This window comes from Adelges cooleyi, unplaced genomic scaffold (assembly GCF_023614345.1).
Source record: "Adelges cooleyi isolate 19-005CV unplaced genomic scaffold, UGA_ACOO_1.1 ACOO_flye_CR_arks_rails_tigmint_CR_PRNA_30, whole genome shotgun sequence".
NCBI lineage: Eukaryota > Metazoa > Arthropoda > Insecta > Hemiptera > Adelgidae > Adelges > Adelges cooleyi.
Window position 1 is genome coordinate 2,007,859 of NW_026095971.1, and position 14,751 is coordinate 2,022,609.

The 14,751-nt window shown below is 36.1% G+C and overlaps 1 protein-coding gene across 4 annotated transcripts in view; it reads right to left on the reverse strand.

Moving 5' to 3' along the window:
- LOC126838896 (paired box protein Pax-6-like) overlaps positions 1-14,751 on the reverse strand; it is a 28,767-nt gene that overhangs the window by 7,246 nt on the left and 6,770 nt on the right. The window contains exons 3-7 of one of the 4 annotated variants that reach the window (XM_050573673.1): positions 10,495-10,551; positions 10,050-10,215; positions 9,765-9,945; positions 5,022-5,215; positions 4,794-4,903 (exon numbers count right to left, since the gene is read on the reverse strand). In XM_050573673.1, coding sequence (XP_050429630.1) covers positions 4,794-4,903; positions 5,022-5,215; positions 9,765-9,945; positions 10,050-10,215; positions 10,495-10,551 — 708 coding nt within the window. The remainder of the gene's footprint in view (positions 1-4,793; positions 4,904-5,021; positions 5,216-9,764; positions 9,946-10,049; positions 10,216-10,494; positions 10,552-14,751) is intronic. The other 3 variants (XM_050573674.1, XM_050573675.1, XM_050573676.1) reach the window with 3 other exon arrangements.

Below are 14,751 nucleotides of genomic sequence, written 5' to 3' on the forward strand. Positions count from 1 at the left end.
GTGTGCGGTTCTCGATTGGTTGGGCACGACTCTGTTAATCGGATTTTGCAAGTAAAATAATAATAATGTACACTTATGTGTTATAATAAAAAAAAAATCATAATAAATGAAGTCATTCGACGTAATCATGTACCCAGTCAAAAGAGAGAGTGAGGAAGGGGCCGATTTTTTTTACAATATAATTTAATATGTATAAAATAACAACTTCTCCAAGTGCACGCGCTGTCGGCCTTTTCCGGGTACTTAAGTAACCAATCAATATTCGATTGTCCTTACACTTTTTTTTTTTTTTTTTAATTTTGCACGTGCAAAATTCCAAAGGCCTCAGGCTGTTGTTCTGTAACTGCATCGCGGTTTATAGTGTAATAAGTTGAAAACCGCTAGCCGGACGGCGGCACGCGCTGCTGCTGTTGCGACGTTTGGCGAGTAAATAAAATTTGTCACTGCTCGGGTCTCGGCTGGAAGTGGCGAAGGCGAACAATTTAAATTGTTTCCCGGGGGTATATACAAATATAAAAGCAGCGGGCTTTTGATAATTTTTAATCGGATTATGTGCGGAGTGAGGCTCTCCGCCCCTTCACCCTATCCCCATCGTTGGTGTGTGTATACTATATATATATGTGTGTGTGTGTGTGTGTGTGTATACACATATAAGAGCCAACGCGCATTACAAAAGCACGTCACAAACAGGCGAATATCCCGTTAAATAACAACTGCAACATATAACGTTATACCCTTTCCCGCGCCGGAGGCCAGCAAACCGTAAAAGATTTTCTGCGTTCAAAGTCGCCTCCAAAAACAAACGACACGTAATTATTTTTAAACGAATTGTCAAATTCAGAGGGAGGGAGAAAGAGCAAAGAGGTCGAGCGATTGTTTTTTTTTTTGTGTATGTAGTTCAGACTAGGTTTCTTATTTTTATTTTTTTTTATCATTATTCCCGTCAGCTTACAGAAATTCTGTTGTCTGTCCGCAACATTGGCATTATAGATAACTATATTACAATCTAGCTGAGCCGATACACAAACACCTTCTTAAGTAAATTATGACAAAACACAAAATATAGTATTTTTCATTCCAAGTATCGCATTTTGCCCATCCCTGCACAGTTATTCGTGTACTAGAGCAGGTGTATGTTATTCTGTTAAGACTTTAATTTTGTCATCATATCACGGTCGGTAATAATGGTCAATATGAAGTATACACTCATTGGCATTGCCCAAGCGGCCCAAAGAAAGAAACACTGTTGTCATCGTCAACGGAGATTGTATATATTATTATTATTATACTGTGCGAGTTGCATAATGCATAATATGCAGTATTGCTCGTGTACTATCATGTACCGTAAAATACCAAAGGTGATTATGTAAATTTCAACACGGGTTCCGGCGGAAAAGGTTAGTCGTCAAAGTCAACGGACCGCCCAGCTTTATTGCTCGCGTTTAAACCCCTATGCATACATTATTATATGTAAACCACAGTCCACAGATGTTGTTTGTATACACATTTCTAAAGTACCGACGCTAATTATTATCGTCTGTGCGTACAATTTAACGTTAACTAATTTTATCGCGTGCAACAAACAACCTCTAATCCCGTCAATCTGCGATAGTCGACACCGTTTAATATCGGTACATACTATAATGTAGTTCGCTCCCATACAGTACTTTGACATAGTTTATGTAGATATAAACATTCCATTAGGTTAGTCCCTGGGATTATTATAATTTTAATTTGATTACAACATACGACCTTATAATATACATTAAATTCGTAGGGATTTTCTCAGAGAACCCTAATTGTTCATTCAATAATAATATTATAGTGTACAGGACGTCCAGCCTCTTTTTTAATAGGTCGAAATAACATTGTTTAAAAACACGGTTTTCAGTAAATTGTATACACCAAAAAAACCGTTGATAACATTTTATAGTGGAATATTGTATTTAACTCCTACAATTTAATAAACCTAATTAGGTAGCTGAAGCGCTGTTAGAAAAATAAAATAAAAACCTACTCTTGATATAATTTAAATGTGTTTTTATGACATGAATATCATTGTTATTATAACAATACTAATATGAATAGGTTAAATACTCGAGATCCAAAACACAAAAATCCAAAAATACGTTTTATATGATAATTATATAAAATATTATTGTGATAGATGGAATTTTAATTTCTCGTAAGTTACATATTATTTAAAAAAAATAATAGATAAAGAATGTTACAATTCGTACTAGTACGACTCTTGATAAGGACCATATTTTTTCGAAAAACAAATACCTTTAAGGAAAATAGACGTTCCTATTTCAGGAAAATATGTGTAAAAAATCTGTAACTTTTTGTTGACTTGACTTAGATTTAGTGTCTAGTGCAAATAACATAAACCGATTGCGGATCGTCTTGGCAATCATGAGCGATAGTGCAAGTAATGATATTATACCTAGTTTCAAATACAAATGTTACATAGAACTATAGAAGTAAATATCATATTATAGTTTTATCTAAGAAAAGGGAGATATGTAATGAAGAAATATAAAATAAATCATTTTATGTCGAAGATGGTAAATGCTATAAAAAACGGCAAAAACTGACATAAAAATTTAATATTTTTTTAAACATACAGTGTAAACTTTAGTTTTTAACTGTTTTAGTTCAAATTTTCCTGCATCCAAATCAACTAATTAAGACTGGCAACCGAATAAAACTATTTCACAAAGTACGACATTGTGCTTTATGGATATTCAATGGCATTTGGCTTTTTGGCAGAATATCAAATATGAGTTATACAAATGTTTCAATAGGATTTCCTAAATACATATATATACATTTTTAATGATTGTATAAGAATTATTTCCGAAACATCAAAAAAATATACGAACCTCGACAAAATATAATTATTTGTTTCCGTTGGGCTATGTATGAACAAGTATAACGATATAATATTATCCCGGCTATTACGACCTCCCACTTTTGGTTTAGTAGATAATTTAAAAAACGGGTCACTACTCACTCCAAGTGCAGAGCGTTTTGAGTATTATCAGCATAAAAATTGGTGATAAATTGTGCCGTCGTATCACACATGACCATCGACTAATTATTATTACATTCTATATTGTCCACACAAATCTTCACGGTATGGTTTTCCGGATATTTGTGTTTGTCATATTTACACAACGTATTGTGTGTACAAAGCGAAGAAGAGGCGTGATGGTGTTTAGGTACATGAGGTGACGACAAGAAGGTCCGACACTGTGATCAGCTGCGCAACAAACCGTCAGTCAGACGTGAAAGTAACCAGCAAATTATTCACGGATAAATGATCACGGTACGATTTTTTTCAATGCACAAGTATGAGCGCGTGTTAAAGAGGAAACCCTATTTATGATCAAATATATACCTCTATTTTCGCCGCGCACGACCATCGCGTCAATTCACAATACACATCGGCATTAAATACAATACCATACTCGTATGAATTGTATTTTATACGTGCATACATAGCACCCGGCTTTATGGGGAAAATATGGATAAAAAAAAAATCATCATCAAATATTTTATATTTTCGCTTTATAATAATATATCGCTTTCGTGTACAGAAATAAAAATGGTCAGAGCGTGCGGATCTATTTACCGTTAAACTTTTTTTTTTTCAAAAAGGGAAAAATATTTTTTATTTTACTAAAAATAATATACAACAAAATCCTGGAGCGAACGGAACGAGGCATTTTGAAAACGATCAAATATATTATTACATGTATGATGTAACGTATAAAGCTGATATATTATTAGACCCGATGTAATAGCTCGTCTGTGCTCGTCTCATCCCGCATTCCACTGAGCCGTTTAAATAATATGCTAGCGACCGCCTTCCCTGTCTTCCATTGCTCTCCGGTATTTTCATATATTGTTCCCCCCGTGCCGTTTATACGGATGAAAACCGGAATTCCGGACTATGGCAAAATTTAATATGGTTACCGTGTTTGTAGCCCGAAAACCTTTTTTGTGGTAATGCCTCCCCATTTCCCCCTCTAAACCGTACGTCCCTTTATCTAAATATTATAACCCTTCTCCGGTTGCTGTGTCAGCTGCACAAACCCCGAGCCGTCCGCATTGGCTTTGATATTTTCTTGTTTCAGAGAGAGAGAGAGAGAGAGAGAAGAGAAATATTGCGCGAGATCCGGTTAAAAGTGTTTTTTCTGTTTTTTTTTAATAACATTATATTATTATACCTATACAATCCGACCATGACCCGTGTATAATATATATTCGCGTGCAACATAAGCGTATAAGTAAATATTCGATCGAAGATTGTTTTTTGGCAGAGATAAAATAAAGCATTCGGCGGACTCTTCACCTAAAACGTCCCTGCCCGTAAAGTCCCGCGACCCGCCCTTTATACAACAAAACGACCGAGTTAATATATTATATTCGTCAGCCTCTTCTGCTTTTATTATAATACCATAATAATATAACCATTTAATTACATTAACGTTCATGCTACGTGAAAGACACAGTACAATGTGGTTTTAAATAGATAATACTATATTTTGTCTATTTAATTTTTTATACTATAGCTAAAAACCAGCTGTAAGCCGTTTTCCTGTCGAATATAACTAACCTAACCTAATAAGAAGACATAGCACGAGAATTGATATTTTATGTCAAATGAAAAATTATTCAAAGCGTTTCTAATAGTTTACCATTGTCGCGAATTACACGAATAAGCTTGAATGTGTTTTCAGGTGTAATTTTCGGTTAAAATGTTTACAAGTTGCTGTTTGACTTACCTTTTTTGTCAAGAATGTCCGGCAGTACGGTACAGTTGGCGGTGTTTGGACTCAACCGACCAGACGGTTGAAGTGGCGCAAACGGATTGTCGCTGGACGTCGGTGGATACCTAAAAGAGCGATTTGAAAAAAAAAAAAACAATACATTTAGTAACGGAAGTCATACGGGCATAGGCGACGGCCATGCAAAATAGAATAAAATAATAATAATAATAAATATAACAATACATATAATAATCGGTTCCCACGCACCATGGATTAGGTCTGGGCCACGTGCCGGTCGCCGCCGCCGCTTGACCGTTCAACAGTCTCAACTTGTCGTAGACCGCATCGGCTGTATTGCATGTGGGTGAAACGGAAGTCGGTGCTTGTTGGTCCTTTTGAGCAGCCAAGTTTCTTAAAACCCGGTTGATCGACGACACCTGCAAAAGGAAAAACGTCCAAAATGTAAATTTTAATCGTTTCAGAAAAAAAAAAATATCTGACCTAAAATAGTTAAGGCAAATCTTATTTTTGCTAAAATCGGACTTAACTGTTGAAGAACGCCCACCAAAAAGTTTGCAACAGAATAAAGTCGACCTCGAGAAGTCATATTATTCGTGCATTATATTGTATGGCTAACCCAATGATTAGGTATAAATTATTCAATTTTTTTTTTTGTCACGCGTCATTCGATTGTTAAAATCGTTTTATGATCTGTACGAAGTTCATTAAGTATGACGTTTATTAGCTTATAAATATTAACGACCACATGACGTTATAACCGAGTTATCGAATAGTAGTTATACAAAGCCAACTACGTGTACAAAAAAGTTCGAATACATAGTATATTTGAAATTTAACGTCGGGACCCTCTCGAGTGCCGTTGGTAATAATTTTTTTCAGCCAAGACGTCGGGAAGAAAAAATCGACAACTCGACGACTAAGTGGGGAAACTATTTACAAAAGACCATGATATAATAGTTTCCAATCAATTTAATGTGAAAACTGGCGTCATCGCCGTCGCCATTGTCTTCGCACACAAACACCGACCAATGTACCACGGAGTACATGTATTTTTGTTCTATAAAAGACATAAATCCTATTTTTCATTTTTGTACTTTTTATCTCTTTCTTTTGTTCCGCGACCAAAGTAACCGCGAATTTCCAAACCGGAATACATTTCCTTCGTCGCCTCGCTTTTGAATTTTTTTTTTTTCTGTGTCTTTTCTGCTTCTCTGTATATATTTTTCATGTTCGATTTTTTTTATAGCACGACAATTTATATACAGTGTCCATTGAATGTACACGCACAATGTTCACATATCGATAAGTGTGTTTGTGTGTGTGTGTGATAGAAGACAAGCATAGGCGTCACAAGGAGGGTTTCGCGTGATGTGTCGCAAACGAATCCATAATGCATGAGTTTTGCTCCGATCTCCTCGTCCTTACATATTTTCTGCCAGAGGGTGTCCTAATGTTGTCGCCTTTACAGCCACCGGAAAAACTTTGGGGTTTTTTTTTACACTTTGATTACGGATTCCGTGGAGTATTCGCCTTCACGCTTTCTCTACTCCCCCGGCTGCACAATCTCCACAGTGTTATATATCAGAAACAAGCCTCTATATTATGTATAGAAATAACAAAGAAATAATACACTGTGTATACATGTCTGTAATTTTTTACTGCGATTCAAAATAAAATAGAATGTTAGGGTAAACGCAAAACAATTATTCTTAAAGTACTTTACCGAAAATACATCAAGTAAACTTAAGGGGTACTAAAAGAAAAGTAACTACACAGTACACTGAAAAGGTTTGTGTTATGGATTTAATACGAATGTGTAAAAGCAGGTACGCGGCTATAAACGCGGTTTTAGATCTGCTGAAATTAAAGATTAACATTAATTTTTGTACCTATACAATACAATTTTTATAGGAATTACGAATAAACTTAGATTTGGGGTGAGATTATCATATAGACATTTTTAACGAGTAATCTGGTTAGTTAAAAATATGACTTATTGTTATATGTTGTACCGTATCTGAGTAAATCTTCGGAACAATCACAAAAAAAAATATATATATAATAAAAGTAGGTATGTATATTATTTATTCTTTTAATACTTTCATGTAAAGAAATTAAAAAAAAAAACTGAAACTATGCGACATCGGCGCTGAAAGAAACGGGTGTTCAACAGAAATAATAAAAAAACAATAGTCCCTGCTTTTCAATTACAAAAAAAGGACATTATCTCTCTTAATCATCAATGACAGCAATGGCACAACTGCAGTCCAACAACAATGGACAAGTCGAGGAACAAATGACTCCCGTAGTTCGGCGGCATAAAAGACATTTGTACTTGTTCTTTACTCAAATATATAAATATATATATATATATTCGAATGAAATGGGGTATTATTTTTTTGCTCTATATAAATTCTACATGTTTTCCATTATGCGTTAAGAACCGTTCGGATCCGGCGATGGTGATATATTTTGTACGTACGGGTGTGTGTGTGTGTGAAACGGCGGGCGAGTATCGTCGAGGTGACTTCCAGGATGTAGAAATGTCAAAATATTGTCGAATTCCCACAAATTGGGGGAAACGAAAGCGGCCTGGGACAATTAAAAACGTTTACTGAGGGAGAAGAATAAGTAGTAAACGGTACAACCGTTTATGTGTAACGTAAACCATGGGAGGGTCTTTGACGCGTGTGAAGTCGTCGTAGAATAAAAGAATTAATTTCAATAACATTAACTTTCGGCGGTTAAACGACGTACAAGCGAATACAAAGTAACACAGAGAAAACAAGAGAAACGTTTACCTATGATGCCGATCAAAAATACTTTTTCTGTTTGGCATTTAAATTGAAATAAAATTATAAGATGTAAATACAAGCTCGCGAGGTTGTAAATTAATAAGGTATATATAAGGTTATAATATTTTTGAGAATATTGTTGCAACATTCGTGCTGTCAATATTTGATTTCCTACGGGTATACTATGTTGACGGTGTTGGAAATATTTTTAAACAATTTTTATTTGTTAAGCGTTATAATTATTCAATGCTTATATTATTAAGAACATTTTCGCATATTAATGTTATCGCGGTGTAGTGTGTGTGTGTGTAGGTTTTATTTGATTTCTGGCAATTTAGATTAGGATTTTCGATTTATGATTATTATCCAACAATCACTGGGATATTATAAACCTAATTTGACGTGTAATGCTGTATAATCTGGTGCATGTGTGTGTGTCGTTCGCGCACGAATTGTTCACGAGGAAAAAGGTCTCGTTTGGTTTTGAGACGTGCACGTTGTGTAGGCGCAAAGCGGCTTGTGCCACATCGTCTGGCGACTGCTGCTGCTGCTGCTGCTGCTGCTGTTCAAAACGTGCCCTGGGGAGGTGATGTGCGGTAGTGGTGGAAACCGTGACGTTAAGGCGGGATGACTGTTTGTTTGGGGAGCCGCCGAGGCGTGGAAAATATGCGCCGGCCCGCTCGCCCTCGACTTGTATACATATATACATACACACACACACACACAAGCATTTATACATACACACTTCTCCGGATCCGTTATAAGGCGAGGAAAAGCGGCGTTCACAGAGCCCTTTGCGTTTAGCGTCTTCGTAGTGTCGCTGTCGATTTTTGGGGGTTGAAAATACTGCGGCACCTTATGCGAATGGCGTAGACGCATCGGTTGTACAGATGAACGCATACAATAAAGCAGACCGGCCAATCTGATTTCGACAACCGAGTTAAGAACATCAGCTTTATGGTTCGAGTTATGTATACGTCAATTATCCCTAGTTGCAAGCAAGAGGCAGACAAGTATTTACTGAGGTTATAGTGGCTAACATGTGCGGCACAAAATAAGAAGATGTACATGATGTACATTTAGGTACCTACTTTTCTTTTAAAAGTGTACATAATTAATAATGAAAATAAAATCATACCAATTTTTTGTATTGTACCTACTCTATAACTGTTGGTATGGATGATGGTTCTTAAGATGTACAAAAAAAAAAATTAGAACAAGGTTAGTACTAAATCACCTTAGCCCACCGCTCTGGATTCGCGCTTGAGCCGTAACGACAACAGCTGTGTTATAAGTTGATGGTATATGTTATACTATGAATTAAGTAGTTGGACTTTATGGACCGTAAATGGTTCATTACATAACGAGTCTACGACCTGTTAGGTCGGTTGGACAACTCTTGTTCTGCTAGAGACAAGAGTTTCCATCCTGGGGAAATAGTTCATTATGGTTCGTCAATTATATGTGTTATCATTACAATTTTAGTAAATGCTCAAAGCGGCGTTTAATAGATAATAATATATACTTTTAATTAGAAATAAAACACGAATAAAAATTGTCGGAATGCATGTACAAAAAGTATACACATTATATTTTTAATTTTTGTTTTTATTTTTATCCGTCACCAAATACCGTCGTGCGTGTGTAAAACACACGACCAGTGTGGTGGTGGCGACGGGCTGTTGACATTGATTGGAAGAGATGCGATCCGGTGATGCGTAAGAAATCTGATTTGGGTCTCCCTTTCGCCGAGGTCACCGCCGAGGCCGCGATCACACCCGCGCACATGTCAATTCCCCTCTCACAATAAAGAGAAAAAAATAAGATTTACAACCGTAACGTTTTTTAAATACATTTTATGGTTTTGGTTTTTCAATCATGATTTTTTTCCGAATAAATATTGATGCGGGGTTCAATGGGATATTGGAAACCTGAAAATAAATCCTTTCTTCTGATCTCTATCAACTTATACGCAGGTACACCACCGGTCGAGTGTGTCTCTGTATCATTATTGAGTACTTATCGGTGTTGATTTCAAACTGTTTCGATCCGGTTCTGTCGGAACGGGTTGTGCCGAAACAATATTACATGGTATAGGTAACGAAATCCAGCTGGTCGGATCAAGTATTTGACTTCAATATGATATTGAATAGAAGACGTGTGTACTCACGCTGGGGATGTTGTCGTTGGAGCAAACGCCCTCTTGGAGCAATCGGTCGCGAATTTCCCAAGCGAATATTGATGGACATTCGCGTTTGTACTGCGATATCTTCGACACTACCTCGGCCGTGGCAACTCTGGGCTTAGAACCGCCAATCGCTCTGGGCCTTATCGAGCCGGTCTCGTAGTACCTACACAAAGCAATATTATAGTACCACGCGGAAAACATGTTTGGTCGTTTGCGTTGCAATTACTTAAATAATGCTTCGTTATAGATTTTAATATAAAAACTGACCTCCCCAATATTTTCGAAACGCATCCGTTGGACACTTGTAGAATCCGGGATATGTCACAAGGTCTGGCCCCGGAATGGGCCAGTTCGACAATTTTCTGTCTAGTCGAGTCCGGTAAAGGTCGACCGCCGACAAACACGCCGCCCAATTGGTTAACGCCACTGTGTCCTAAAACAATTGAAAAATTTGCTCATTAACTCCGAGTTCTGTCGTACAAACACACACACACCCACAGTACGCACAGCTCTACCGTTGGTAAACAGTTGGCAACACTGCATGCGTGCATAGTTTTATTTATAGATCAGCGTAAAAAGTATAGCAGAAGTGACCAATCGTTTTAAAAAGTTATAATAATAAATATGAAATTCGCCACTTCTGTACAGTTTTTATTCTTTTATCATACTATATACTAATTATGATTGAGTTGGTAATTACTAATTTCCGTACCTAAATCTAATTCACGAGTTGCGATAATCCTACCATCGTAATCAGCAGTGTTGCCAACTGAAATCAAAAAATCATAAAATATTATGTGTACAATAGTTTGTTTTAGAGAGCGTAGCCAAAAGGTTTGTGTGTAACAATAACACAATACTCTTATATTTTGTGTTCATTAAATGTTAATAATCGGCGGACCGACAAACCGACAGAGGCAGTGCTTGCTCTTAAATGAGAGAGAGAGAGAGAGAGAGACAGAGAGGTAGTGTTTATTGTTTTCTTCGTCAATTGCATAAAAAAACAATACAAAGTAAAGTGTTCAGAGTAGTATTTAGCGATTAAAACACCCGAACATCGTGTAATCGGTCCCCGCGGACAAGAGGGTCAAACAGATCATTACGCCGACAACCACTACGGCTTACATGTAGTCTGTAGCCCCACATAGTGTACATAATAGTGTGTGTTTTAAGGGACAAACGTTTGACCAGAGGCGGACCCACTCGTGTGCCTTCGCGGTTTTTTTTACTACAGTGTACATCCGGTCATACGGTTCCCGCCCCGTTAGTACCCCACAGCAACACCCTGTGTTTTATTAATATAATCACAACAGCAATATATAACGCCCTTATGACAAAAAACGACGACCGGAATAACATCCATTACGGTGACGTTGATTATATGTGGTGGTAACCTAAACGAGTATGACCAGTCACGATCGCTATTGCACATCAGCCTTAAAAAGTATTCGTGTAAGCCGCGATGTCATCATTATAATAAATAGGTATAAAATGTATAATGCCGTTGGATTGACGGGAATGATTTGTGTTCAACATAATACTAATGCTAATTATTATTATAATTACTATGGGGATTATAAACGTCAACGTCAGTTATTATTATATAGAAATTGCTGTTATCATTTAATATCGTATAAACACAGACTGCGATGACATATTATTTACAATAAACGTTTCATATTATAATATATATACATATACATATTATCGTCGTCATCATACAAAAACTGACCAGGCGTATTTTTATAGTTTTCGTAATATTTGTCTGTACAATAATACCTATAGTTCAAAGTTATATTTTAATTGCCATTTTAAGTATAATATATCAAATAATTTATAGCAAGAATTAAAATTATTTATCAAATTAATAAAACAATTGTACTCATAAATATTAAATTGTATTTAAAAGAAAATATTTTTTTTATTGAATATATCTACAATACTCAATCAGCACAGCAATACAAAGGCAAGCACAATTAAAATCTAAACCAAATATAGGTGTAACCGGAAGTTTTGTAAATAATTTAATAAACGTATATTTTGTAGAGAATTTTTTCCCGAAGATTTTGGCTTTTATTACCGAAATGCTGTACGTGTAAAACGGTTAATTTAATAGTATTTTTGTAAAATTAATCAATTATTTCTTAATTAAATGCTGTAATTTATGCTTAAAAAAATTCTATCATAAATGCTGATTGAAATTGATAAATTGATAATTTTAAAAGTTAACACCGTATGGATGCAGTGCAGTTTTTAACCACCGCGGACAACACTATACGCCAGCGACTTGCTATTGACAACGAATTAAAATCATGTGTTAGCAATTATAAGCAATAAAGGTGTTGCCGACAAATGTTTCCTAACAACAACAACAACAAACGGCAGCGGCGATAACGTTTGATCGAACCTTTTACCGAAAAACCACTTCACATTATTATACGTATACGACGAGGGCGGACAACTAGGCCTTTCATCGAGAAACTAAACAGCCTGACCGAATGAAATCGCCCCCGCGGCAATCGCATGTATTATTATTATACCCTTTATATTATATAGCCTCTACTGTATACGACGTATATAAGTATTGTAATATATATATATATATATATAGTTAAAGGCTGTGGCGTTCGCATTGATACCGACCGAGTAAAAGACAATTTTACCGAACAGGTGTATTCGCCCGCTCCAATATATAAATATCTATAGTATACTCATGTCCTTTGTCGGTTTTAGTCGAACGCCTACGCCGTGCTGCGGACCTTCGACCATCGGGGGTCAATCCTTTCGGCAAATACCGCAGTTATACATTTCCACCCAGGTGTGATGAGTGTCGATTAATAGGATACACAGCTTTGCGATTAGCAAATTTCACGTTTCGATTGCTCTCAACAATGCACGACGATTTGAGTCGGTCTCTTCGTAGGTATACAACAGATTGGATTCACATAAGCAATTGACCATTCTCCATGCAAGTTTTCCCTCTCCGTTCGAATCGTCGATACTATCTACAAATTATTATTATAATCCAACATTTGTCAGATAACATCAATTGTTATAGCACGGAGTTCTTTAAATAACATTCGTAAGTCATAAATTAAAATATACAGTAATATTTCTCAAGAGAATACCTATCCTAAGTTTATTACTACCTAGTAGGTACGGAAAAATAAACATACTGTGCATGTGTAAGCTAACGTGGGGATAATCATAGAAAAGTTCACACTCTTCCAAACTTCTATAAAACTCATTAAAAAAAATAAGTCATACTTGTAAAATATACCGTGCCTGAAGGAATTTCGAAGGATCTAAACTTTAAAAGATTTTCTTCTCCAATTTCGCGAGTTTTTTTTTAACAGATCATTTAAATTTAAATTTAATTGCCAGTGTAGGTGACAATAAATAAGTAAATTTTCTCTGTGTTAAAAATGTAATAAACACAGTCATTTTATAAGTAAGTGCTTTAATTGAAAAGGCGAACTAATTTGTTATTTTGTAAGACAGAAGTCTTTGATCGCCAATTGTTTCTTTGATTGTTATTATCAAGTGAGTCTGAGAAAAGTTGTTGTTTCACTTATTATCGGTTTTCAACCGGAAATCGGTGCTTTAATAATGATGCGTAAAAATACTACGTTAGAAAATAAAAATTATAATCGAGTTCAAATGATGAATATGCTGAATTTTATTTTATAAATCGTTGGCCCACATCGATCGATTAACGTGCACTCGTCAATGACCGTCAATCTCACTTGATCGGGACCGACGAGCTGCTACAGAGTATTCAGTATTATATAGGTTACCTGTCAAAACACGGTTCAAACAATAATTACAAGCGAGAGATGTTATGTAAAATGGCGGTTTACAAGGTTCTTTAAAAAAAAAAAACCGGACAACAAAACCCCACGGGATTATAGGTGGATTACAAATTTGTTAACACAATCCACCGCCGGTATACATGCATACACAAAAACATCCATTCACCGGGCCCGTTTTTATTATTATATTATTACACGCTGTATAGGCTTCTCTATATAATATCCATTGTCCGGTCGTAGGCCGTCCGCTCACATTATTATTATGTATATTTTGTTCGATTTTTTTCTGGTTTATTATATTATGTATTTTTCTGGAATTCGCGACAACAAACTCAAAAGCAGTGCATATTATATTTAGACATCCTTGTATTGTGTTTTTACATAAAAGCGAATATAATAATATGTAATTTCTATACAAGCGCGGTGCCGCGTGTACGGACTAGTTTTGCAGATTCGAATAATTGATGTTTCAATATAAAATATGAAAATAAAAAGCCGTCAAAAAATCACCGGCAACACCGTGGGATTGTCTATCTACTACACCTACAGTGCACACCACACAACGAAACGACACATTACTTATTAGGTATCTATATGATTTTTCAAAAGATGTTGCTCGCATACAGTCTAATTGCTTTAATGACCATAAAAAGCCAACGCGTATTAATTACAACGATTGAAAGAATTATTATCATTTTTATTTATAAAAAATAAAGTATAAATAAAATGTACATTAATTTTATTGTCAATACAACAACGTGGCAAGCTTAACGACTCGTCGACACTTTTAAAATGGTACAACTACCGTTTAATCGGAAAATGTGGACAAAGTATATTTAAATATTACTATTTGTACACAGCCTCAACATTTTCTTGGCTATATTCGAATACATTGGACAGAGGGAGAAAAAAAAAGCACTTGGAGCTTTTCCGGCCAACGACTTCGCTTACCCCCGCAGCTCTTCCGCCATTTACGCATTTTCATCACTCCCCACCTCACCCAAACACGTCCCGTTCGTCGCATCCTGAAATTTCCAGGACCTCTTATATGTCATACCCACCGTTTCGCGTTTCCCCCTTCACGGGGATTTTTGGGGTGACAAGACACCCGCCTCTGTGCAGTGTCGGCACGGCCGCGAGCGGTAGGAGGGCGAGCA